At 54.9% G+C, this 23,873-nt stretch overlaps 6 protein-coding genes across 6 annotated transcripts; 3 read left to right on the top strand and 3 right to left on the bottom strand.

The window, feature by feature from the left end:
* Positions 1-2,758: 2,758 nt before the first annotated feature.
* EsH8_V_000911 (SDR family NAD(P)-dependent oxidoreductase) lies at positions 2,759-3,571 on the bottom strand (the record flags this gene model as incomplete). Its single annotated transcript, XM_083273427.1, has 1 exon — positions 2,759-3,571. The coding sequence occupies one exon, from the start codon at positions 3,569-3,571 to the stop codon at positions 2,759-2,761; it is 813 nt and encodes a 270-aa protein (XP_083126142.1).
* Positions 3,572-5,292: 1,721 nt separating this feature from the next.
* EsH8_V_000910 (enolase C-terminal domain-like protein) lies at positions 5,293-6,843 on the bottom strand (the record flags this gene model as incomplete). Its single annotated transcript, XM_083273426.1, has 4 exons — positions 5,293-5,397; positions 5,478-6,445; positions 6,520-6,668; positions 6,740-6,843. 4 exons carry the CDS (start codon positions 6,841-6,843, stop codon positions 5,293-5,295), a joined length of 1,326 nt encoding a protein of 441 aa, XP_083126141.1.
* Positions 6,844-10,973: 4,130 nt separating this feature from the next.
* EsH8_V_000909 (transcription factor domain-containing protein) lies at positions 10,974-14,057 on the top strand (the record flags this gene model as incomplete). Its single annotated transcript, XM_083273425.1, has 2 exons — positions 10,974-11,261; positions 11,742-14,057. 2 exons carry the CDS (start codon positions 10,974-10,976, stop codon positions 14,055-14,057), a joined length of 2,604 nt encoding a protein of 867 aa, XP_083126140.1.
* A 1,046-nt stretch (positions 14,058-15,103) lies between these two features.
* On the bottom strand, positions 15,104-15,840 carry EsH8_V_000908 (Ctr copper transporter family-domain-containing protein; the record flags this gene model as incomplete). Its single annotated transcript, XM_083273424.1, has 3 exons — positions 15,104-15,579; positions 15,687-15,717; positions 15,793-15,840. 3 exons carry the CDS (start codon positions 15,838-15,840, stop codon positions 15,104-15,106), a joined length of 555 nt encoding a protein of 184 aa, XP_083126139.1.
* A 2,722-nt stretch (positions 15,841-18,562) lies between these two features.
* EsH8_V_000907 (ferric reductase like transmembrane component-domain-containing protein) lies at positions 18,563-20,494 on the top strand (the record flags this gene model as incomplete). The annotated part of the gene is made up of 1 exon (XM_083273423.1): positions 18,563-20,494. The coding sequence occupies one exon, from the start codon at positions 18,563-18,565 to the stop codon at positions 20,492-20,494; it is 1,932 nt and encodes a 643-aa protein (XP_083126138.1).
* A 598-nt stretch (positions 20,495-21,092) lies between these two features.
* Positions 21,093-21,610, top strand: EsH8_V_000906 (uncharacterized protein; the record flags this gene model as incomplete). Its single annotated transcript, XM_083273422.1, has 2 exons — positions 21,093-21,434; positions 21,497-21,610. 2 exons carry the CDS (start codon positions 21,093-21,095, stop codon positions 21,608-21,610), a joined length of 456 nt encoding a protein of 151 aa, XP_083126137.1.
* Positions 21,611-23,873: the final 2,263 nt, after the last annotated feature.

Here is a 23,873-nt window from a genome sequence, read left to right as displayed (position 1 = left end):
GAGATATCAAGACGACCTACCCTGTAGGGGGGTCGCCGGCTTATATACTCTCGACATGAGAGCATCTTGACTTGATGCTGACGTCTCTTGTCCGTCTCTCTCGCTGTCACAGAAGCCGTCCGGCCTGCGCGCTATTCATCAAACATGTGGATGTCTCCGCAAAAACCAGGCAAACGCGGGCCCTTGCTCACTGATACCTTTGGGATGAGTTTCTTGAGTCGTGCATGGCCGTGGATACGTGGAGGCGAAGTAGCATGATGGATTTTTTTTGGATCCAAGGCAGCGCTCCCCCCCCTTCCTCTCCCCCACCAGGACACAAGGACCTTACCTGATGGGTGAAAATTCTGATTCCGACAGTACACTGCATGTAGGTCAGAGGCAACGCCCTTTGTGCATACGCCCAAAGGGCAAGAAACGTGGGAACAAGACGGAACAACGGCGGTGAGATGGAGATTAGGACCGGCCGCAAAGGCTAGCCAAGATGACAAAACGAGCGAGTCACCCAGCGTGTCGCCAACAAGACGGCAGAGCATGGCTCCGGAGGCTCCATCCGGGCCCCAGTCTGCCCACCGTCATGGTGGAGACTTTGCTTTTTCGGTTCCTCGTTGCGGCTGCAAAAGGTTCCTTTGCCAAAGCAGGGAGGACGACGTCGAAATGCCCGAGAAGTGATAATGGCTAGGGACTGAAGCGGCAGCGATCGACTTTCCGAGGCGGGCTTGGCGAAAACCACATGCGAGCCACCGTCACGACCGTTGGACCCTGAAATAAGCCAGACTCGGAGAGAAGGGGGGGTCTCAGCACTCGGATGGTCATGCCGCGACGTGCAAAACATGTAGCATAGACGGGCCAAATACAGCAAACCCGAGGAAGGTTACCCGGAAGTGGCCAGCGCAGGGCTGGCGGAAACCGATTCGGACCAGGTACTCACTACACTTTGTTTCGCGGTTCGAGTACATCCGGAAACCCCTCGAGTACTTCGCAGAAGAGTTGACACCAATCTCTGCCACCTCCCCCCCTTCCATGTTTCCATTGGGTGTGAGCCTATGTCCCTTATCGATCGTTCCTTGCGATACAGCAGGGCGGCACAGGGATGGTGCCCGTAGCAGGTCGTCGTGGTACTGCTGATGATCCACAATTGCGACAATGCATTTGCACCATGAGGTGTAAGAGCGTCAAGGAGTGCGCCCGTGTGGTGGCCAAGTGGAGCCTCTTAAATGCGGACCCAGCGGGTCTTCAGTGACGTCAGCAGGCGATGGACCCCCGGGGTTGCGGCGGCGGTTTGGGAGAAGAGATATAACAGGCTGGTGGCTCGACCCAAAGGTACCCGCAGAACGGGCCGAACGAACATCCGCGCCCTTTTTAATGGGGGTACCTTGGCGGCTTGGTAACTTCACCACACCGAGCGAGGTACGGTTTTTTTGGTTCGTTTCTTTTTGCCTTTATGTCTTACGAGTGGGCCCTCTCTGTCGGGCAACCAGACCGGCCTTTTGACGGTGTCGGGGACCGGAAAGCCTCGGGTCCACGGGATTTCGCGATCGGTTCTGCATGACTGTGCTTGTATCACCACCACTGCTAACTAAGCAAAAAAGGCCATGAACAAAGGGGGGCCAGTACTCCGTACTCCGTACGGGTATCCGTACAACCTATCTGAAGTGTTCGCCATTGGCAGAAACAAGGAGGGCCCGCCGCCCTCTCTCTCCCACCCTATCAGAGATTACTGGGCCCTGACTCGGCGAATGACGTGCCTCTACCTATTCTCCATGCTATCGCAACAAGGACCACACAACTCCAGACCATCCACATGCACCGTGCCTACCCGCTGCGACGTGTGTTTGGTGGTTTGTCCCTCTTTTTAATTTTGGGGGGTTTCATTTTTTTTGTGTTCACCCTACTCATTTGCCGGAGTGCGTGCAGCGGAGGATGGATGCAGCAAAGACTCGATGATATCAAAGTGCGTGTTTTCCATCCCCGGTCCGCCTTCACGCCCCAAGTGAGCGAGATGCATATTTGTGTAAGATAGGCAAAATCTCATCTCTTGATGGAGGCATTTTCGCTCTCTCCCCCTCGCCCTTTGCATGCACGGCTACGCCATCGACCAGCTTGCCGAGACGCTGCAGGAAGTAGGCCGAACAAAAAAACAGGCCTCAGCCGGCGCTATCGCTGTCGCGTCCCGCTGCAGCCTCGCGCGTTACTCGCCAGTCGCATTGCAATGCCGTCACCGCCGGACCTCCCTGTATGCACGCCCCCCCTCATCCCCCTTTGGGAGATGGATGGATCCCATCACACCTCATCTACCTCAGCCAACCTACCAGTGGACTTCAATTCACCTGTTGCACTCGCTTGGGCAGTAAATAACATTGACAGCGGAGGGCTGGGAAAAAGTACCAGGTGCCCTTGGCATGTGCCGAGAGGATGAGAGGGGTCCTAGAGGGGATGATAGGAGATAATGGCATCAATGGACTGGCGTGACTCGACAGTCTAAGCACGCAAGTGGATTCGACGGACGCCATTCACTTGCTAAACAATCAATCATACATTCCTCCATCCTTGAAGATGCGTTTCACCCTTGGGGATGGGCAACGCAGGTTGGATCGGCAGGTAATCTTTTGCATGTGTTTTTTTTTGTGTTGTTGTTGTTTATCCCTCATCCACCATCCTGCATCCCGTGTGCCCTCGCTTTACCTGTTACCTAGTCCTGGTACAGGATACCCCGATATCAAGCACTCAAGCACAAACCCATTTTCAGGGGTAATGGCGCTTATTGAAGATTAACAAAGAGGCCGCCGTCAACCAGCAACTGCGCACCCGTCACGTAACCGCTAAGGTAGTCGGACGCCAGGAAGACGGCAGGTCCAGCGAGATCAGACGGCACACCGGTGCGGCCCAGAGGGATGCGACCCTCCGTGTAGGCCCGCTTGGCGTCGTTGGCCAGGTCTTCTTCGTTGAGCTGTGTCTTGATGGTGCCCGGGAGCAGGGCATTGCAACGAATCTTGTATTTGCCCAAGGCAACGGCAGTGCTCTGCATCAGACTGAGCACGCCGGCCTTGGTGGGAGTGTAATGGGTTTGGAGACCACCGCCGACAAGAGCCGAGATGGATGAGATGCCGATGACGCTACCGCCGGGCGGTGATTGCTGGCTCATCTGGCGAGCGGCGGCCTGGACGATGTAAAAGGCGCCGTCGAGGTTGGTACGGACCGTCTTAGTGAAGAGGTCCGGGGTCAGCTCGAGGAACTCGGCAAATGTGCAGATGCCGGCGTTGGAGACGCAAATATCGAGACGGCCATTGCCGGAGTGCTCGACGGCGAGAGCAACCAGCTTGGCGGCAGTCTCGGGCTCACGAACATCGCCAATCTGATGGGCCAGACGGCCGGCATCCGGGTTCGCTTGCTTAGCGGAAGCAGCTTCCGCGATGAGGGAGTCGAGGTGGGGTTGGTCCCTTTCGAGACCCAGGTGATTCACGACAACATTTGCTCCCTGGTTAATGTATTCAAGGGCGATGGCCTTTCCAATGCCGGTAGTGCCACCAGTGATGATGGCAGTCTTGCCGGCGAGCAGATTTGTCGGGGCCATGGCTTTAGTCGCACGCGTTTATGGTTCGGCGGCTTTGATCGAAGCGAGCGCACGAATTCGTTCGTAGAGCGAAGCCGGGCGACGAAGTGAAGTCGGTTTTTTCCCACCGTCGGTGCGGGGTTGTCTTCGGACGGCAAGGATTGTCGGAAGATTCAGTTGGTTGGGTAAGGAGAAATGAGATCAACCGTACGCAGGAGCTGAAGCGAGCGGCAGGTAGGATTGACGACGAATTAAAAAATTGTTTGAGAGAAGATGAGACGCCCGACGCAATTGGCAATGGTGTTGGCTGGCAGAGATATTTCCTCTTCTCTCTTTCCCGGGCGCTTGGAGGGGTGAGCCTGATGCGGTACTTGGGTATTTGTAGTTGACGATCCACGGCGGCGGCTGGGTGCGGAGGAGGGGTTAATACACAGCGAGCATGCGGCTCGATTGAGCCCCGACGACCGAGCCTGAGCCTACCTACCTACCTAACCTACCTACACTCCCAAGGGAAGTCACGATGGAGTTTCCCCAGCACAGCGCAGATTTAAATGGGAGGAGTTCCCCTCACCATGTGGAGTTTCCATGCCGGCCACAAGGCACCTTCCTTACCTTGGCTGCACTGCGTGCGTACAGGCCACTGCTGAAGAAGCAGGAGCATGGGTATCGTGCCTTCTTCTTTTTCTTCTTGGTTGTCTTAGTCTTGGGTCAGCCGTCCTCTCCTGCTCTGTCTCGTCCTATCTGCTCAACGCGCTTTCCCCTCGACTTCTCTCTTGAGTCGAGATGGGAAAGTACCTTGCCGATGTAGGTATCCAACCGCCCACCTTTTTCCTCCACTTTGCTCCCACACACACTTCCTGCGGAAGGGCATGACACGACAGCCTCTCCATTGGGGACGGCAAGAGGGCGTGGGCCACTAGAAAAAAAAAAGGGGACGGGGCTGGACACGCGGGGCAAGTCTGGACTTTTGGCCGCCGAGGGATGGCTCAGGGACCCGGACCTGGACCCGCGTGTGCCCCTCCTTCACCCCGCGCGCCCTCGGGCGAAATCGAACCGAGCCGCCCTACCCCACCAAGCAATTCACCTCAGTCTTTGTTCGGCCGCACAACGCAATTAGGAGTCGGCATGAGCACACGATGGCGCGCGCGCGCGTCTTATTTTGATAGGCACTGTTACAATTTCCGGGCGGTAGACATGATCCACGTATATCCATCTAACTACGGGGCTTGGTGGCCATTGTATACACATGTTCATGGACTGAGATTTCCAGCCGTGCAATCATCTCGAGTGCCGACTCAACCAGTCGTCAGGACTTCTGTTCTCGCTCCATCGTTCATCATGTAGCGAACACTACGGATATACTTGCAAGCCGTAGGATGGATGTCGTTGCAAACGGGTTGGAATTTGGCATCAACATTTTATTAATTTAATGTACGGAAAACCAAACTTCACACTATCCCAATTTGACCCGCCTAAGCCAGCTGTGATTTCCTCGAATCCTTAACCACTGTTTTCACGTCACCGGGTGGTAAGTGGTGATAAAAGCGCGCGTCAAGCTCGTCATCATAAACATTCAATGTCATTTGCCTATAAAATTATACCAAACATGCCCCCGGCAAAGTACATACAGTACTGGGCGGGTTTGCCATGTAGATCGCGCCTATAATAATGCAGAGCCTAGCCGCCCGCCGCTGTTCCATTTCGATTGGTCTATTGTCGTCACCGCGCAAGTATTATGCTTTTCAGTTCGAGGAAGTAGTGAGCTCCTGCACCTTGGCCGTCACGTCGTGCACGATGCCGTTCGTTCCGTTCGCCTCCGTCTGCTCTGGTGCCTTGAGGGGTCTCTCCTGTAATGATTGTTAGTCAAATGGTTCTATAAAGCCTCCCCCGAGAGGATGCAGGTTGGCGTCCTGCCAAGGTTACTTACAATACTGGGGTTCAGCAGGGCCTTGCCTGAGATCAGCTTCGATCTCACCGCGGGGTTGAGCGTAAGACCGAAGCCGGGCTTGTCCAGGTCGGCCGTCGTGAGGTAGCCCTTGGTGGGGATGGGCTCATCGAGGAACAGATCACCGAAAACGGGCAGCACGCTCTTTCCGTCGGGCGAGTTGGCAAGGTACTCCTGGAAAGGTGTGTTGGGCTGCGAGATGACGAAGTGGTAGCTGTACGGCCCACTGGCGTGGGGCACCACGGGGATGTCGTATGCCGAAGCCATCGCCGACACCCTGAGCAGTTCCGTCAGGCCACCGAGCCACATGACGTCCGGCTGGATGATGTCGAGGTTGCGGCCCTCAATCAGCTTGCGGAAGCCGTAGCGGGAGTACTCGTGCTCGCCAGTCGTGAACTTGATCGTGGGGTGCGCCCGCTTGATCTGCTCGAAGCCGTCCGTGTCATCGGGCGACAGGCACTCCTCCCACCAGTTGATGTTGAGGTCCTCACAGGCCTTGGCGATCTCAATGGTGTAAGGCACGTTGAGACTCATGTAGCAGTCCACCATGATGGGGAAGTCGGGGCCGACGCTCTCGCGGTGCTTGCGCAGAAACTCGACGTTCTTCTTGAGGCCGACATGCCCATCCTGCGGGCAGTAAGGAAGAGGAACCTTGCCGCCCCAGAAGCCCATTTCCTTGGCCGCCACCGGTTCCGGGCCGGTGCAGTAGAAGTCGAGGCGCTCCTTGGTGGCACCGCCAATCAGCTTGTATACAGGCTCGTTTCTCAGCTTTCCGAGCAAATCCCAGATGGCGAGGTCGATGACGGAAATGACGGCAAGAGGAAGACCCTTTCGGCCGTAGAACATGGAGCCTCTGTACATCTGCTCGAACAACAGGTTCGTGTTGCGGGGGTCAGCGCCGATGAGGAAACGCTCGAAGTGTTGGTGGACAAGCCAGCACGCCGGGGGGCCTGTGAACGTTGAATCAGTCAAAATCCTCCCAGTGGAATTTTCCCGGTCAGGCCGAGGGGGGGGAGTTGCATACCTCCAAAGCCAGTGGCAAGACCGACAGTGCCGTCGGTCGCCTCGATCTCGACGAGGAACGAGCCCAGGACGTTGATGCCCCAGCTTGTTCTAGAGTTGCGGTACTTCTCCCATTGCGAGCAAGGGGTGGAAATCGGGCTGTCGATTAGCCTGTTCATGCCATTGTCAGCTCATCTTGTCCGATACGCGGGTTCGCCGCCGAGGTGGACTGCAAAACGTACCAGTGACCGCCCTTGACATTGTGGTAATCACCGCCGGAGCCAACGCCGCCGATGACAAATGTCCGTATCTCCTTGATGGAGGGGAACGATCTCGCGGACGCCATTGTGTCGTGTTCAGGCCTTGTGTGGGAGGGCAACGGGTTACGGACGAGATGAGGGGTTGTAGGAGCAGGAGGGTGCGACGCTGAATGACAATGGAGAGCGACTGAGGGGAGAGAGGGAGGGGAAAGGGAATACGCGGGCGTCTTTTAAGAGAAAAAGAGGGATACGCAGTGGCCGGGATTCCAGAACACACGAGCCGGACGAACAAGACTAAAAGCACCGAATCAGACAGAGGCAGGTCACTAGAAGAAATGCAGCTGGCAAGCCGACCACTAGCACGAGGTTTCTCAGGTTGGTGGGGGTTAGCAAGACGTCTCCGAGTGGCCTTACTAGGCTGGTCCGATTTGACGCGAGTCGTCTCGACTGCTCTGCAGCGGGCGAGAAGGTTTTGGAGATCGGTGTCAGATGTCCCGACAGGCGGAACCTGTCGAGGCCGGCATGGGGCTTCGGAAGCCGCCAGGGCAAGGGGAAGGGGCCCCGCCCCCTCGTCCAGGCCAGACTCCATCTGCCGGGCTCGGGTGTCGGGTGCCATTGGAGACTGGAAACCTCTCTCACGCGGGAGGAAAAAATACGTGAGTTGTTGCTGCAGATAACGTGACAAGGCATTAGTAGTATTTCGGCCAACTGGTTGAACCAGAGATGCGTTTCCTCGTAAAAGTTCTCGTTCGCCAGCATTGCAACACCAGCAACAATCTGGGAGTGCAGACTACGGATCGAAAGAGGTCGCAGCAACAATTACCGGAATTGAAGAGATTCGGATAAATACAGTTAGGTTACGGTTACTACGAGCCGCCAGTCCCCCGAACTGGGCGCGCCAATCGGACATTATTGCCATGCAAAGATTAACTAGCTGGGGGCAGAGCGGGATGGGCACGGAATGAAAATGTTCTAGGACATGCTGCAGGCATTATTGCAGACAATCAGCTGGCCACCGTGTGCGAAATGGCATTAGATGGTGCTGGGTGCCGTGGGGGATGGTACATGGCGGGCGGGCGAGGGAGACTCTGCCACCACTCGGTGACGGGTCTCATCCGTTATTAGTTGGGTATGGAGGTGCGGGAAAGGCAATCTGTGGCAGATGACAAGACCGGGACGGGAGTCGCAATCCTTGTTCCTCTACACTAGACGGAAAAGGCGCATGGAAGTGGTGTAGTAGTGTAGAGAAATACGGCGCGGTGCGGTGCGGTGCGTTGCTCGATTTCTGGGCCAACCAACATCAACTCTATACGACAATCAAAACGCGTTGGTCGTCTGGTGTTTGGTGGGTGGCATTGGGAGGGGGGGGTGCACGGCAGCCGCACCGCACCGCACCACGACGTCGAGAGCCGAGATGGCATCTTGACCGATTGGCAAGATCAGACTGCATTGCATGTGCAAACGACACGCTGCTAGTGTACTTCGGCAAGTCCAGTTCTTGTTCGGTTGTTCGGCGTGTGGCAATGGTTGGAGAGTGGTGACTCGGGCCAGTTCTGTCCCAGTGGCGTGAAGCCAGACACTGTATTGCGTTGAATGGGGGAAAGGGCGCTCGGAAGAAGGGGACAATTGTACCCGAGACATGCCCCGATTTTGGGCCGGGGATCCGCCCAGCTGGCGGACTTCCTCAGGCATCATCCCCTTGGAGAGGGAGTGGCGAGTGGCCTCGATGGACTGGGAGAACGTTGACCTTGTGCCCCTTTTTTCAGGCACCAACCCCACCCCCACCACGGCCCCGGATGACCTAAGGCCACCTCCGCGTTCGGGGGCGCCAATGGATTAAATTTGATGCGGAGACGGAGAAAGAAAAAAGATATACGGATATACAAATGAGGAATGAGGCGGCCCAGCTCCCACAGTGTGCCTGCAAGAACATGATGAGTTGAGTCTCGCGACTTGTTATCAGACGCGATCCACGACAGACCTTGACTTTTGCCTTTCTTCTTCTCTTTCCCTTGTCCTCCTCTTTTTTGTTTCTCCTCTTATTTCTGACTTATAGAAGCTCGGCGTCATTGCACGCATGGAAATGATGGGTGAATAGCCTCTGATAGGACGGCTGGTGCAGTTTCGGTTTTGCAGTACCCTCTCGAATTAAAGCAGTGTATGCATGTATGTATGTTACTGACCTGATGCTTGTGGACGTGAGGCTCCCCCAGAGTTGCGGGGGGCGGGGGCTAACCCTCATTTGCACTGGCAAAGTAGCCGCCATCGTGAGCAGCCGCGAGGGGCCGGAAGCCAGGATCCCAAGGGTCATGCGCCTTACTTGGTACTTTGTAAAGCGACCACGTGATGAGATGGAAATTAGCAACCTCGAAAGCCGCCATGCAAGAGTTGAGACGCTGTCGCCATCGTTTCCTCCCATAACGCTCACAAACAACAGAATGAATGGTGATGGACATTGGGTTAGAATGGAATTAATTAATGCTATCACGTGCAGGTTCTACTCGACGTTCATGATCCAATCGGCTTACTCAAGATGGAAGTGCACTCGCTAGTTGTCGCCCAACCCGCCTTCTCGCTACGTCCACAAATAGCACAAGCTGCAATCCTTCTCCGCAGGAAACAAGGAGGGGGGGAGAAAAGAGAAAAAAAGGTAAATAAAATAAGGTGAGGGGCGCGGCATATTGCCTCGGCAGCCACCTATTAAATTGACAACATTTCAAACAGACAAACTCCTGTCAATCCCCGCCTCGGTAGGGTTGGACATACCTAGAATTGGCATAGGTAGTAAGCATTGATTGCGCAGTACTTTGTTGGATTTGTACACTAGTAGTGTGCAATAATTGCAATTTCTCTTCAAATGCGAAGCCCTCACGTTTTTTACGTTGCACCGGCCGGTCGCCCCGTGCTTGGCCTAGTGCAGGCCTGGAGACTCCTTGCTGATTGGCCGTCTTCTCCGAAATCACAGCCACCTCCACAATTTCCTTGATCCACCTTATGTGATACTATCCCCACAGATTTTGGGAATTGTGGCTTGTGATTGGTTTGGTCTCGTGTACGTACCTTTGTCACCATCGGACGGTTTATTTTTTTAATTCTTTTTTTTCACTTCCAGCGGCTTCTCCGCATTCTCCTCTTCTCCTCTCCTCGTGCGGGCTTGCTTTTCTTCCCCACGCAATCCATTTCGATCCGGCCGCCCCCAACCGACGGGAACTTGCGAATGAATGCCTTTCGTCTTGGCCGCAGTCATATCTGCTGACCGTTTTCCGCCCCAGAGGCCTCAGAGGCTCCAACGGTGCAAATCAACTTTGCCAAAGTTGACGCACAGCCATCGTCTTCTGTGGGGGATGCGCTGTGTGCAGCGGCATTCGGCGTGGCTGACTCTTTGAGTAGACAGCATACTCTGATACGTAGTCTGCCTGTCTGACCTGACCCTGTCCTCGGGACGACTTCTATCCTAACCACTTGGTCTAGACTAGCCCCAACTTGTCGTCTGAACCCTGTTCATCCAAGGCCTGCCGGGGAAATGGAAGTGACTAAAGGAGCAGCAGCAGCACACAACGCGCGCGGAGGCATTAAAGCATCCCAAAGAGAGCAAGCTTGCCCGCTCTGCTGCCCAACATCATCTGCATCCAAATCACCTCGGATCGCAACCTTTGCAGTTTAGGCGCGTGACACCCGTCCTTATTTATACGAATCCATCGGTAATTAATTATTTGCACTCGGCCGCACACGCACGCCTGTTGGTCACGCTTTACTGGGCCATTTGCCAACTCAGCTCGACACGATACTACGGATACCATCCTCGCCCTCCCCCATCCCCACCATCACCCCGTCCAATCGCCAGCCTCGTGTGTCCACCTCCACCTCCGCTTCCTCCTCTTTTTCCCCTCCCCCGAATCCCCCCCCGGCCGCTACCTTGTCACCTCGTCTGTGGCACGTGTGGGACAGAAAAACAAAATACCCCGAGCTTTCTCTCACCCGCCCCCCAGCCTCCTGTGCCCTTTCCGCCCCCCCCCTCTGCTCAACATTACCCCGAGATTCCCAAGCTTCTCCCGAATCCGCCTTGGAATCGCACAACGCCTGCAACTCCAGTGCATTCGCTTTCGTTGCGCCGCCCTACCCAATCCTCTCCGTGCCTGCGTCGCACTCCCTGGACCATCCTCCTCGGGGCTGATTTGCCCTCGCCCGTCGTCATCCGGAAACTACCACACCGAGGATGCAGCAGCAAAACGGCCACTCACTTGGCAGCCGGTCACCGCCCGCCGCTAACACCAAGTCTTCTCAGAACCAGAGCCAGAACCAGGCTCACAACCAGGCTCAGAACCAGAATGACCAGAGCGACCTGAATGACCTGGACTCTGACGACGGCAACCAGCTGCAGAGCGCCGATGAAAACGACCTTGACCAGGACGATCAAGATGTCACCCGTCTTGGGAAGCGCAAGAGGCCCATATCTGTTTCGTATGTCGATTTCCCCTTCCCTTCCGTTTCCCTCCCCAGCCCAGTACAGACAGTCCAGTCCACATCGGTCAACCCTACCTACAACCTATTCAACGTAAAGCAACGCCGACTGTTGGATACCTTAGTATCTATCCCCCCACACCTCGCTGCCTCTTTCTCGTCCGCCTTCTTGTTTCTGTCATGTCCCCTTGTGCTTCGCCCCTTTATTCCCCATGTCACCGTCACCATCTCCCGAACCTGTGCCTTCCGAGCAGAACCCCGAAGCTAACAATCCAATCCCAAGATGCGAGCTCTGCAAGCAGAGAAAGGTACCGTTCTCCTCCGCTTCCTTTTCCGTTTGTCGCTCTTGGCTTGTCCTACATTTCCGTCCTTGTCTCTCTGTGTTCGTCGTCTATTACTCATCATTGTCTCCCTGCTCATTCACGGGATAATCTCTTTCGTTCTACACTCTGCCATTCTTCCCGAGCTTCACCTTGCATTCTGTAGGCGTGGGAGGCCACTGCTGACTCGTCGCAACTCCTAGGTAAAATGTGACCGAGGTCAGCCGTCCTGCGGCTGGTGTAGTCGCAACGGTGCACTGTGCGAGTACAAGGAACGCAAGAAACCTGGTCTACGCGCCGGTTATGGTCGCGAGTTGGAGCAGCGTCTGGACAAGCTCGAGGAAATCCTGAGAGCTCATTCCGAGATCCTCCAGGCCACCTTGACCTCCAACCAACACAATGGCCCGGCGCCGAGCATACGGAATAGTAACCCGAGTTTGCCAAGTGACCATGGCACGCCACGAGAAACCACGACCTTGTTTCGGCCTTCTGAGTCTATCCGGACACCCCAGGCGGAGACGGCTCTCTTCCTTCAAAAGCCGTCTTCTTATCCGCCAACCTCGCAGTCCATGGAGTTTGGGATGCCACCTCCGACTCCGTCAATGCACGAATTCCAAGGACAGATGCCCATGACCAGCATGGCCGCCCCCCCTGGTCACATCGCTGCCATGTCGCACGCAAGTAGCGCGGCGCAGGAATACTACGGCACAAACCAGACGCACCTTCACTCCCCAGATGTTGCCATGGCCCAAAGCCAGGCCTCAACGACGCCGGATCAGGATCTGCCGCCCTATGACCTACTCTACGCTCTCGTTGACCTGTACTTCAAACACATCAACACGTGGTGCCCTATCCTTCACAGGAAGACAACGTTGGACTCGCTATTCGGGCCTTCGACCCTGGAGGAAACCGATCGCATCCTCCTTCACGCCATCGTAGCCACAACGCTGCGGTACTCGACCGACTCAAGACTCACCGAGGATAGTCGGCAACACTACCATTCCATATCCAAGCAGAGGGTATTGCTCTATGGCATGGAAAACTCTTCGGTCAAGTCACTGCAAGCCTTGGTAATTCTTGCCCTGGATCTAGTCGGCAGCAGCAACGGGCCCCCCGGATGGAACATCATGGCTCTTATTACGAGATCGGTCGTGCAGCTTGGATTGGCTGTTGAGAGCACGTCGTTCTCGGTTTCGCCCAACTTTACCTCCATTTACACCCTCAGGGCCATGATCCTCCCGGAGCCCAAAGACTTCATCGAGGAGGAATCCAGGCGGCGACTTTTCTGGATGATCTATCTCCTTGACCGGTACGCCACTCTAGCCACCGCCTTCGAGTTTGCGCTGCACGACAAGGAAATTGACCGGACGCTGCCCTGCCGAGACGATCTATGGATCAAAAACCAAAAGGTCGAGACAAGATGGTTCAGAACACAAGACCACCCCGAGGATACAAATCCAGAGTACGACATCAACAAGCCAGAGAACCTTGGGGCCTTCTCGTACTACATAGAGATCCTAGCAATACTGTCCAAGATTCACAAGTTCTTGAAGCAGCCCGTGGACATAAGTGCCCTGAGCGACGTGGAGCAATGGCAGATGCGCTACAAGGAGCTCGACAACATGCTCACTTCGTGGAAGTTTGGTCTTCCTGGGGAGTACGGCAACATGGCCAAGCTGTTCCAGCCCGGGAACAAGACGCTCAACTGCGGATGGGTGATGCTGCACGCCACCTACCACACAGCCGTCATCCGGCTGCATTCGTCGGCTGCGTATCCCACCACCCGGTCACCGATATTTACCCCCTCGTACAGTGCGTCTCAGCGTTGTCACGGCGCAGTCGAGAACATTGCGGCGCTGGGTGAGTTCGTTGTCAATAACGGGCTTTTGGCCAAGTTGGGTCCTCCCTTCGCCTTCACTTTGTGGGTGGCCTCACGCCTGCTGCTCGTCCACGGTTCCACTGTAGAGCACAAGCTCTCGCCTCAGATTCAATTCTTCGTGGAGACGCTCCGAGAAATGGGACGATACTGGCCAGTGGCGGCGCGCTACTGCATTCTGTTGCAACGCGTGCTCGACGAGCACCGCGACAGTGAGCGGCAAGGGGACGGCGTCACACCGAGTTCGGTCAAGATACTGGCAGACATGCGGCGCACTGCCTTCGATCTCGACTTCCTCATTTCGCGACAGCCCCGTACGAACGGCATGCCAAATCACAGCCGGCTTCCAAGTATCACCCCCGCAAGGACGCCGGCACCGAACGAGCTCGAGTACCTGGACGTGTTCGATTTCTTCAACGTGCCACGTTTGCCCGTGGGCAATGAAAACATCGCGGCCATCCAGCACCCTGTGGGCGGCAGTAACGGCCAGAATGGAGCGTCGTCGGGAATGGATGGCGGCAGCGAGAACGGCGGCTCAAGTGCGCCGGTCCCGCAAGGGAACGAATTCAACATCACGAACTTCATGGTCGACGCTAACAGCGATTGGCTCTTCAAACAAGAAGGCGCCAAGTTTCTTTCGTGAGCCATAATTCATGGCGAGGACAAGTGCGTTTTGTTTCATGGTAGCGGCAGATGGTGTTGACAAGCGTGCTGCCATTTCGAGGTTATTTTCGGCGACATATAATGCACGGCCCAGTAATGTCTTTAATTGTCTTGTATCGACCTGGCGCATATCAGTTTGGGGCCTTTGTAGATATGTCGGTTTGGTCGGCTCACCTGCGGACACTCAAGGCTGATATCTATCTACCTGTATGATGATGATGATGAAGTTCGCGTCGAGCAGTTGAGCAAGTCTTAGTCTGGCTAGGAGGGGGGGGGGCGGGTGCAAACAGCGCCGAGGAATCATGGTTGCCCGGAGTTTAAAAAATATAAAAGGAGACGCTTTGACAGTAACTCTTTCCCGGTAGTCGTGAGTGCACAAACCAAGGGCCCGAACAAACATGTATGAGATTGGTTATTGGTGAAGCTCGTTCCGTTGCCTTTCCATTGCGTTGGGTAGCTCTTCCGTTTCTTGTATGGTGTATGATGCCAAACACCGGACATGACAGTTTGAAGGTTCCGAACAAGAAAGTAATTCGGGTTAGGCGAATGCACACTAAGCTAAAAAGGCCACGGTCCCAAAGTGGCGATGATGGCATTGTTGCTCCGACTTGCCGGACGCGATGTTGAGGAAGCTTAACTGAGACTATGTATGTGCTGCAACGAGGACGGATGCCATAGGCCCGGTGACAAGACGAAGGGGGAGTGCCGGTGACAGCCCCTTTAGAGCTATAGGGCTTCAAAGGTTCACATGCAATGCGTCCAGGATGACAAAAGATGTGACAAAAATGAAGGGTATATTCTCATTAGATGCTGGATGGCCGAGGGTGGGCAGTACCGCTAGCCTTTTGTTCGTTTCTCACTTTGATGTAAACGAAATCCCAAAATATAACGATTCGCAAACCGTCTCAACGCACCCGCCACCAACTCCAGTTCGTGATGCAACCCCAGACGCCCCATGGAAAAACTAAAAACTAAAATATAAAGACCCAATGATGCGAAACAGCCGCCGACTTGAAGGGGGGGCTATCAACCGCAGCAGACACTGGGCTCCTCGATGCCAGCGACACTGGGGGTCGATGTCGTCGGGGCCTCCAGGACGACGCGGACGACGAGCCAGTCGCACAGGAACTTGCCCAGGCCGGCGCCGATGATGATGGAAATTATAAGGTAGCCGTTGTAGTACATGGCCAGCAACATGACGATGTAGGCCAGGCCGAAGGTGGCGGCGTGGATGACGGACCGGATGAGCTGCTGCAGCGGCGACGCGCGGAAGACGAGGGTCTGGGGCGCGACGACGGCGGGGGGCTCGCAGCAGTTCGTCTCCTTGGGGATGCGGGACTGCAGCTCGGCGGCGCGGGCCTGGAACTGGCGCTGGATGAGGGCGTCGTATTCCTTGCCGAGCCGGCGGAATACCTCGAGGAAGACGGTGAGCAGGCTGACGCCGATGCAGCTGGCGGCGAACATGCCCGCGTTCTTAATCTGCCATGTTTCGGAAAGAAAACCTAGAAAAGGGCCCCCAAGTCAGCATGTTGAAGCTCACGGGTGGGCATGGAACTCGGGGGTCTGGCACTGTGCAACTATCGGCAACGAGGCTATTCGCTATACTTACAGGCGTCAATGGTGTACCAGTTCCATAACATCTGGCTGACATGTTAGCAGACTGGCCAAACGCAAGCATGCGATGCGGGTGAGATGTTGTGTTGAGAGTGACATACCGACATCTTGCATTCCGCCGCGGAACTGCTCATTGAACTGTGATCCATGGCGAGTTGATTTCGGGATGTGTGTATATCTGTGTGTGCTTTCGGTGGCTATGTTGGAAGAGCAATATTGTGGCCAACCCGCGGTTGCGTTGAATGAGGCTATTCGGAGCTAAGGAATGATCGACTCCGGTGCAGCAATTGCGGAAGGGGGAGGTGTACAATGGATGTCGAAGTTGCAGCGGATCGATGCGAGCGGCAACGGTTAGGAATTGATTGCCTATTGTAGATTCGAGAGCTGCGTTGAAAGGCCGTGGTGGCGCAAAATGTCGGCAGTAAGTGGTGGGCTAGGATGAGGAAGACGTGACGTGCACCCTGAGGGGTTGGCTCCGACCGGAATTGCCTGATATCTATACGGTCACGGGCGGCATCGGCAGCGACTCCAACGCCAACGGCAGCGGTCTGACAGGGAGCGGGAATGAGAGCAGAGAGTTGCGTGGTGAGAGAGTTTAGTTGCGGCTAGCGCAAGAAAAGGGTTTGGTAAAGGCCGACAGATCCTGGTCGATCCTAGTCAGTCGAGGTCTACCGGTACGAAGGTAGGCTGCGGCCAAAAGTATCTGAGCATTCTGACCCCCCCTGCGTACAGTGTATCAATTTACCCCCCAATGGTCTTAGTAAGCTGATTGGATACGGAAGCTCTATTGTTCCATAAACAGTTGCTGTAGATGAGCTCTGCCAGTACTATCGGTAGCGCTGTAACCACAACCACGTCCACTATAATACTACACCGCGGAGCTTACCTAAGCAGACAGTGCCATCCAAACAATCTTCACACGGCAGCAGGACCCCCATGAATGCCCGGATACTTCTGGTCGCAGCCTACGTATGTAGTGCTGCGCAAGTTTCAAGAGGGGCAGAAACATGGAGGGCTGGGCAGCCAAGGATGGTGGGGGGGAGCTATTGTGCGCACACCACATTAAGGCACATGGGTGAAGACGTTGAACAAGACTGTAGGTATACTACCTGCATACCTACAGTACTACGTAGGGCAATGACGGGTGACATTGGACGAATGGGCATTGGACGACGACACGGACAACAGACGTGGACGGTGGACTGACAGACTGCACGGAAGAGAGCAGAGGGTTTATGCCAAGTCTTGAGTTGCCACCATGGCCGTGCCATGAGCACGAAACATGCATGCAGGAGGGCCCTCTATCTTGCTCACGCTAATCTGAATTGGATGTGTGGATTGGACCAACGCGGCCTGGGCATTCTGAATTGAGTTGACTGATATAGGTAGGCATGGCGGGGCCGCGGTTGAGGTGACATTCTTCTCCGTCTCACGATTCACACAAACCTGGAAGGCTGATTAGGCCATGATAACCTGCGCAAGTCGCAAGCCCACTGGGCTCGCGTGTGGGGGTGAGAGGCCGATTGACGACGCATGCCTTGAGAGCTGTGCGTGATGGATACAGAGAGGATGAAGAAGCCATCCGCTAGTGGGTCTCCCGCCTCTTGCTGAAACCAGAGCGAAGCGGAGCCAAATATGGCACCGAATCTTCGAACTACTGGAAGAGCGACTACGGTGAGACAACGACCCTGAGGGCCCCCCCGAGAGCCTCAGGGCTCGTGCCACCCCGTCCCCGTCCCAAGTGGGGTATTGGTCCCGTAAAATAACCCGGTCTGGTCCCGCTTTCCGGCAGAAACTTGCTCAAAGATGCTCAACTTGCTCACTCACTGTCCTTTTACTCACCTTACCCGGCCCAAGTTGCTTCTTGCATCGCCAAATCGCAGACATGCGTTGGCTGGTTTGCCCGTCACTTAGCTCATCACGCCCGGTCCCATACCAACCCCCAACTGTGAAGTTTCTTGTCCGTTTCGACCCATCACCCGCTAATCTGCTCTAGTGTATATCCAATCCAAAAACCCCCGTCCCAATGCCAGTTCCAATTCCAGATCCAGACCCGATGGAGCGGGTCCAGTTTGCTGGTCCATCGCATTTTGCCCCCCCATGCCCACGCAACCCAATTGTTCCCAGCTCTTTGTCCGGCCTAGCTCATCACGGCTCGTCCATTCCTGATGACACAAACTTGCTCAAGGAGAAACGCAATAAGCGGGTGCCAATATGGGGAATCTGGTTAACCGTGACAAGTTTCGGCTCCTCTCCCAAACCGGAAACATACCAAGACCCTTACATTAACTAGCCGCCCACGTTGTCGTTCCGAAAAACCAACTTGGCCCGAAAACCTTCTCAAATGCCGCCTCGTCCCGTTTTTCCCATGCAAACTATGTGACGATACCACATCACCGGTGCCACACCATCCGTCTAGCCTTAAGAGTCTCCTCGTCGCCGGCCGTCGCTTACATCGCAATACATACCTATCCCACGTCGTCCCGCCCGATGCCATTACTTATGCCCATCACCTTTCCACGTCTTTTGTCAACATCGTACCGTCACTAATACAGCCATCCACCCAATCGGACTAGGCTGGCACGCACCCGAGTTGGATCAAGACGGCGAACACGGCAATACATACAAACACACACACATATATACATATACTTGCAAACATACCCCCCCATACCTCCGTACATCGCCCTGCCCGGACGGACAATACGGCGCTGAGCGCTGGTGGGTGTACCAACCACTCCCCCTTCTCCGTCTCGACTTATAGCCTTTTCCCACGAACCGGGGCAAGTCCGGTCATCCGAAAACCGCTCCGCCAACGACACAATGGACTTTCAAATGAAAAACCAACTGGCGGCTCGCCATATTCAGAATATGAGCGAAGCTGCCTCATTAGAACCCCATTGGGGTTACGCCGATCGAGCCATTCCGTGCACAAACGATGCTGGATCCTGCGCATATCTCGACGTCGTCTATGGCTCGCACGATCTGGGCATGTTGTACGTCGGCATCATGTGGATCGTGATTGGCGGCATCCTGTTGCTCTGGGCTGTTGGTCGACGGGCCCTGCCATCTCTGTCCGAAGAGGACGTCCTCCGCGCTGCCCTCCTCGAGGACACCCGCTCCAGCAAGAGCTTCATGAACCGCCTTCGCCAGACCATTTCATCAGCGATGAACCGATACCTCCTTCCCGACTGCCTGCGTCCCGTATTCGGCCGAACCACCCGTCTGCAGGTTATGATCCTGACCGTCTTGTCGGGCTATCTTCTTGTCTTCTCCTTCGTCGGCATCGTCTACAACACTTGGATCACTCCAGTCAAGAAGATGCCCGGCGTCTACAACACAAGAGTCAGTCTCGGCCCCTGGTCCGACCGCATCGGAACCTTGGCATACGCCCTCACGCCCTTATCCGTACTCTTCTCCACCCGGGAGTCTATCCTCTCCCTTCTCACCGGCGTTCCCTACCAAAATTTCAACTTCCTCCATCGCTGGGTCGGTTATATCATCGTTGTCCAGTCGAGCCTTCACACCATTGGCTGGCTGGTGATTGAGGTCCGCCTGTATCAGCCCCAGCCCACGGTTGCCGTCGAGTGGATTACGCAGCTTTACATGATCTGGGGCTGCATTGCCTTGTTCTTCCTCATGGCACTTTACATTCTTAGCCTGCCCCCTGTCATCAGACTGACAGGCTATGAGTTCTTCCGCAAGTCTCACTACGTTCTTGCCATGCTGTATATCGGTGCCTGCATTGGGCACTGGAAGAACTTGGAATGCTTCATGGTCCCGTCCCTCGTCATCTGGTTCTTGGACCGTGTTGCTCGTGGCGTCAGGACTGCTCTATTGCATCACAACTTCATCGAGGGCAAGGGCATGGGCTTTTCTGCTGCCCAGGCGGCAATGACCGTTTTCCCCGACCCCGAGAATGGCGACGTCGTCCGCCTCGACTTCACCCATCCGCATGACGCCTGGAAGATCGGTCAACACTTCTATCTGTGCTTTACGGAGAGCAGCATCTGGCAGTCGCATCCTTTTACACCCCTGAATGCCCCTGTCACTGTAAATGGCAGGACGCAACACTCGTACATCTTCCGCGCCAAGGGAGGCGAGACCAAGAAAGTTGCCCAGATTGCCGCGCGCAAAATAGCCGCTCTCTCGGGAGAGAAGGGCGAGACCGCCCCCACAACCCCTGTCATATTGACCGGGCCTTACGGTGACCCGATCCTGAGGAACGTGACCTCGGATGTCAACATTCTCTGTGTCGCAGGTGGTACCGGCGTCACATATGTCCTTCCCGTCCTGATGAGCCTGAAGAAGTACTCGGGAGCGTCACGCAAGCTTGAGCTCATCTGGGTCGTAAGACAAATGTCCGACACGGCGTGGATCAAGCCCGAGCTGGACGCTTTGGAGGCCCAAGATGGCCCCAAGGTGGTCATTCGCATAATCGCCACACGTGATGGCAGCAGCCATGTTGTTGGACAATCTAGCGAGGTCGCCGAGACCTCCGAATCCGCGTCAACATCTGATGCCGGCACGAGTTCCGGAGAGAAGCACATCCGGGTTTCGACCCGGTCGATGGCCGAGTTGTCCAGCAGCAGTGGTCCTCGGCACCCCGATCTGACGAAGACTGTTCGGGAGTTTGTCGATGCCACCGTCTCTGGAAGAACCGCCGTGTTTGCAAGCGGCCCCGGTGGCTTAATGTCCGACATCCGCGTGGCCGTGGCTGCGTGCAACTCGGCGTCCAAGGTGTGGAAAGGAGAGGAACGCTACAACGTGTCGCTCATCCACGACGAGCGTATGGAGAGATGACCGTGTTCATTAAGCGTTTCTTCTTTTTTTCCCTGTTCATATTATATAGATACCACTTCATGACTTACCGGACGAGTCCAATATACCCCCCTGATCTTATAGAATCGTACTGAAACTTTCCGAGTACAAGTCCCGACGTTGTCGTGTCTTGCCCTGGCTCTTCTACCAACATGTGTGTCGCGTGACCTCGGGATGGCAAAACAGCTTGCGGTTTCCACAACGAGTCAACGGTCGTCCATGGGACGGGGTCGTGTCTAGTGATGCTTGAATATCCGAGCGAAGCCACAAGATCCAAACGCATGCCAGCAGATGGATGGCTCAGACTTCCACGACTTTTTATACCCGGCCAAAGTTCAGTTCTTCGACTACTTTCCCAATACAGCACACACTGCAGTTGCACATCGTACTTTGGAAAGCTTTTTCCAGGCATGCCTTCCCAGTTCGCCATGCTCAGCTGCTAGCCTTTTCTCAGAACTGGCTTGCCCAGCACTAAAGAACGCTTCAGATAGCGGAGTATATGCCTTCGCAATGATCCTTCACATTTGCGCCGGAGAGACCTTCCCCCAAACAGTTTCATAGCCCCCTGTGGCGCCACGTTATGTCCGATGCGATCGGCGAAGAACCCGACTGGTCTCTTGTTCTCCAGGCCGACTCAGCGCCCCCTAGTATACCCGATGATCAGCCTCCGCGTACCCAGCACTTCCGGGCTACCGTGGAGTACCTGGACTGGATGCAGGTGCTGGAGGAGTGGAATAGAGAGAACCTCGCTAAGTTGTTGCAAAAGCACGAGAGCGAGGTTTGGACTTGTGCCGCGTTGAAATCGCACATCGAGCAAGCCATGCGAATTCTGCAACAGCTTCTTGGGACTACACAGGCAGAACAAGCAGCACATACGGCAGTCAACGCTTACAAGGAACCGGCCAAGGACAGGATGCTGATGGTATGATGGACGCTGGCGACGAGACAGGGAACGCTGCCGAGCGTCTATCCGGTCGCTCGCAGTTGTTGGAGGAACCGATTCGCAAGCTGGCAGGAAAGCGGGATCTGATCATGGAGAGATTTGACGCATCCGAGAAGGACAAGATGACGGTGTTGTTGAAGCAGTCGCGTAAATAAATGGGCGCGAATACTGATGCCCATATTTCAGTTCCAGGAGGGGAAGTTTCGGCGTAGCAAAGGAGAAGACTCTGTGGCATTTGCACATACCCCGATCTGGTCCAGTTCCAAAGCAATGGTGCATGTAGGCATGCGAGGGATGAAGTGGGCTATCAGAGTTTGAGGACGCAGCAAATATGCGGCCGCCGATGCTGCCCGCAACGGGGCAGCACCGTATGGTTGGGCCGTGGTGATGTCACGGGTCCTTGCTGGTGTTCGTTTTGTCTCCTTGCCCCGAACTGGAAATCGAGATGGAGCCCGTGGCGTGGATCGGAGAATTGATCGATCACAAAGCGGGCGGCTAAATTCTCCCATTGGTCTATCCTCTGAACCCTAGATCTTGCCGGGGCATGTGGCTTTGTGTTAGACTGCAGCCGTGGCTGATGAAATGTGGTCTTGGGCTCACATACGGATACCTTAGTGTAGTCTGTCTACATTGGAAAGTCTTATCCGGCCATATGGATGTTGACACGGGAGTTTCAGTGCCTACGCACAACTCCACAGCTTGCGCTTGACCTGCGTGTTGCTGGACTCCAGGTGGCCCGAATGGACGTCTTTCTCGCTGTCGCTGAGTCTGTAGACATGTAACATGGTCTCGAGCTTTGAGGGGCCTAGGAAGCAGATTATAAAGGAGGCTACTAACTGCGCATTTAAGCCCTGAAGAGGCTGCTGAATAAGGAATTTGTTACTCTGATCATGAACCGAAACTGGTCCGGTGTCGCCGTCACGGCTACAACTCCCGCAAAAACCCGGCACAAACCCGGCCCCAGCACCAGCCAAAACATGAACCCCGGGTTTTTGCCAGTATCCCCGAAGAAGGCCTGTCGGCCGCCAGTGAGAACTATCCCTTTGCGTTGAGCCAGATGATCTGCCAGGCACTTGAGCTCTAGGCCACTGATATTCCAACTGACTACTGCATGGCGAGTTGTCATGCACTGAGTCTCGGGTCGTAATAATTCGGTTATCAACTCAATGCGAGTCGTAAATGCTGTCTAATAAAGTCCGGTCATATAGTTTCTGGACCTTATTAAAGCGCAAAGCTCTCGTTGCGACCCTCGAGTGTAGCAGTAGTATTAAGAGCATAGTAACTGCTCTCGTATCGCAGAATATCCAATCCAAGCCACGGGTTGAAAGCCGTGCTTTTGTCAAATGCAATGTTGCCTTCTCCAACCCAGGCCTTTTCTGCCTTGAACGTCATCCTCGTGGGAATAAGCTCCCGAATGGCAGGAGCTGTGCCTGGCAGCGAGGGTATAGTGCGGAGACTGAGCCACCAAAGCTCTGGCAACGGCAAGCTCGTAACCGACTCTTTTGGAAGAAACTCGACGTCGATGATCTTTCGCCCGGTCGGCCTCTGGACATTTCCCTCGATGAATCCCGAACCGGTTGTGGGGTTGATCTCGGCTTTCCCCAGCACTTTCGGAAACCCAAACTGTTCGCGTCCCCCGAAAATGGCCGATGCTGAGTGGGCAACTCCCGATGATTCACGTCAAGTGGGAAATACCCGATACTAAATCCCCATTCATATTTGGTGTTACCCCGCTAGTGCCTCTCGGACTGCACGGGAACGAAAGCATTTCATGTTGCCAAGGTTTAATATATTTCATTTTTACTCTAAAAATGTCCATTTATAAGCATTTGTTTCTGCAAGTATTTCTACGCACTCTTGGGCAGTAAATCTAACTGGATCTGCCACGCCCTTGGCAAAAATGAGACCCACCAGCAATTGGTGAGATACTTTTGTCCAACCTATAAAGATGTGACCGACTGTATGACGAGCAAAGTGACTATGATAGGTTGGTTGGGGTCGGGCTATCTTCTTTCGGTCGGCGCTACATCACTACACACCGTCACTGCCTTATACTTAAACCGGCAGTTTGGTTTTATACGGAAATAACTCGCTCCAATATTTGGCAGAAGTTTACAGAAGAAGGGATTGAATGTTTGCAAATAAAACAAACCTCCGATGGGAACGAGCTGAGCACTCGAAGGTAAAATATCTGGTGTGTTAAAATAGGAGCGAAAGGCTTAGTGAGCTGTCTGAACCAACTTTGAACGAGCGGCTCAGAGTTGAGAGCTCCTTCAACCGGTTGGTTGCCTTGGACGTCTCGGTTCTTTTCCCGAGGAACCAATTCACGATCGCCCCAACGCCTTCCCGCTAACGGAACCTGGGGTCGCCAGTTCAGAACCTCTTGGGCCAGGGTGATGTCCTGATTCTTTTGATAGG

This window comes from Colletotrichum jinshuiense, chromosome 5 (genome assembly GCF_051148585.1).
Source record: "Colletotrichum jinshuiense chromosome 5, complete sequence".
NCBI classification, from domain to species: domain Eukaryota; kingdom Fungi; phylum Ascomycota; class Sordariomycetes; order Glomerellales; family Glomerellaceae; genus Colletotrichum; species Colletotrichum jinshuiense.
The sequence above is the reverse complement of the archived record's forward strand: the minus strand, read 5'-3'. Positions and strand labels throughout refer to the sequence as shown.